The sequence below is a fragment of the Penaeus vannamei genome, unplaced genomic scaffold (assembly GCF_042767895.1).
Source record: "Penaeus vannamei isolate JL-2024 unplaced genomic scaffold, ASM4276789v1 unanchor5097, whole genome shotgun sequence".
NCBI lineage: Eukaryota > Metazoa > Arthropoda > Malacostraca > Decapoda > Penaeidae > Penaeus > Penaeus vannamei.
In genome coordinates, this window is record NW_027218076.1 from 2501 (window position 1) to 5000 (window position 2500).

Below are 2500 nucleotides of genomic sequence, written 5' to 3' on the forward strand. Positions count from 1 at the left end.
CACATGGAACGAGTTTCCCCCTAGTTTGCTAGTGCCCATGCCTTGTTAGAGTGTATAACCGTTTGTTTTCGGAGCTTGTTTTTACACTCGGGCACAGATACCGATGCTATGTATTTACTCATATAACATGAGATTGTTTTTGTTTATTAATTCATACTGTTATTAACTGTTAACGTATAATCGTGGATGATGAGTTACATTGTAGATATAATGAAAGAGGCCCAGGCCTTGGGTATGGATTCTGAACAAGTTTCTAAGTTGATTCAGGAAGAACAAAAGTCCGCTAAAGAGAAGGCTGACCGGGAAGAACGCGCGGCTGAACGTGAGCTTAAGAGATGTCAGTTGCAATCCGAAGAGGCCGATAAACAACGCGCTCATGATAAATCTATGGCTGAATTACGGCTTCAGAATGCTTTTGAGGGCAATAGTAATTCCGTTCTCGGTAATGATTCACTACAGATTTATGAAGGGTTAAAGTTACCGACTTTTAATGATGGTCAAGATGACATTGATAGTTACTTACAACGCTTTGAAAGATTTGCAAAGTTACATAAGTGGAATAAGGAAGATTACCACGTGTACTTGGGCTCATTACTTAGAGGTCACGCGCTTAAAGTTTACGTATCGTTGCCTGATGATACCGTAAGTAATTACGAAAAGCTGAAGGAAGCTTTGCTTAGAACTTATTCCGTGGACGCCGACATGTACAGACGTAAATTTCGGGAAAGTAAATGTCAGGATAGAAGGACGTACGTCCAGTTGGTTGCTCGAATGAAACAATATCTCGAACGGTGGATCTCCCTGAGCAATATTTCAAAAGATTTTAATTCACTCTTTGATTTTTTTAATAAGGGAACAACTACTTAGTAACTGTAATTCTGATATGAGAATCTTTTTGAAGGAACGTGAGTTTGTAACTGCAGTAGAGATGGCAGAGTCGGCTGACCGATTTCGGAGCGCACACTTATACCGCGGTAAGAGAACTAATCAGACTCCAATCTTCAAAGCGACCCAGTCAGTTAAGGAAGGTAATTCTGAGATGACATGTCATGGATGTGAAAAGGTCGGTCACATTAGACCTAACTGCCCCGACAATCCGAGAAATTATAAGAGTAAAAGTAGTTCAGTTAAAGTTAATTTTTTTCTTTGAAACTGAGCTGACTCCAAAGAATTGTATGCTTGATCCCAATGGCTATATATTTGATAAACCTGCGGAGGTGATGCTAGATTCTGGATGCTCATCCATTATTGTTAAGGAGTCGTTAGTTCCCTCCAAATATAAGCTAGGTAAATTTGTGAAAGTGTACGACTATTTAGGCATTCCTAATTATTTCCCGCAAGTTAGATGTCTTATTAAAAGTAAATTTTATACTGGTTGGACAAAAGCAATAGCAGCTCCTATAAAATTTGCTGATGTTTTAATTGGCCTTATTCCAGGTGTGAAATTGCCAACTGAACTCTATCCTCCTGATGATCCAAGCCTTCCTGTACCTGATAAAGCTGACCTTCCACCCTCAATCCTTCCTAACCATCTTGATGCTAAGGACCCAAGCAGTCTGATTCATCCTGAGACTTCCTCTCCTATCCTCACCCCCTTTATTGACAACCAGGTATGTACAGCAAGCTCTGACGTAAAGAAAACGGAGGCGCGTTTACCTGTAGTTTCAATGGCGGTTCAAACTCGCGCAAGTAGGAAAAGGAGTGAAGAAATTAAGTCACTTTCTTACCCCGTTATGGAAGAATTAGATTTGAGTAAATATTCATTTCTTAAGGCGCAGAATGCATGCCGTACTTTACAGACAATCAGAGACAGAGTTGAGACAGGTTCAGTAGAAAAGGTGAAATCTAGGTCAGTTAAGTATGAGCGAATTAATGGCCTGATCTATAGGGTTTGCCTCCATAGCAAGGACGAACATGAACTCAATAACATGCAGTTAGTTATCCCTGCAGTATATAGGGACAAAGTTCTTCAGCTTGCCCATGATTCTTTGACTGCAGGTCATTTTTCACACCGAAAAAACAGCTTGAAAGTGTTTGAAAATTTCTTTTGGCCAGGTGCTGGGGCAGATATAAAGAGATATTGCAAATCTTGTCACATATGTCAGAAGGTATCACCTAAGGGGCGAGTTAAAAGGGTACCAATGAAAACTGTTCCTGTAATACAAGAGCCATTCTCAAGGGTGGCTATTGACATTGTAGGACCACTCTCTCCTAGCTCTGACCGAGGACATAGATATATTTTAACTCTAATTGATTGTGCTACACGCTATCCTGAAGCTATTCCTCTTAAGAATATTGACACTATTACTATTGCCGAAAGCTTAGTAGACATTTTCTCGCGTGTTGGTATTCCCAGGGAGGTGTTGTCAGATCGAGGAACACAATTTCGATCCGATCTCATGAGCGAAATTCATAGACTATTGTCAATTAAAGCTCTCTACACTACGCCTTACCATGCTAGCTGTAATGGAATGGTAGAACGACTTAACGGGGTCCCGAA

General features: G+C 40.4%; 1 protein-coding gene across 1 annotated transcript in view; it reads left to right on the plus strand.

Annotated features, from left to right (window-relative positions):
• The first annotated feature begins 189 nt into the window (after positions 1–189).
• LOC138861379 (uncharacterized) overlaps positions 190–2500 on the plus strand; it is a 4998-nt gene continuing 2687 nt past the window's right edge. Inside the window, exons 1-3 of the mRNA XM_070120420.1 lie at positions 190–642; positions 902–1063; positions 1158–2500. The exon at positions 1158–2500 is cut by the window's right edge and continues 2328 nt beyond it. Coding sequence (XP_069976521.1) covers positions 190–642; positions 902–1063; positions 1158–2500 — 1958 coding nt within the window. The remainder of the gene's footprint in view (positions 643–901; positions 1064–1157) is intronic.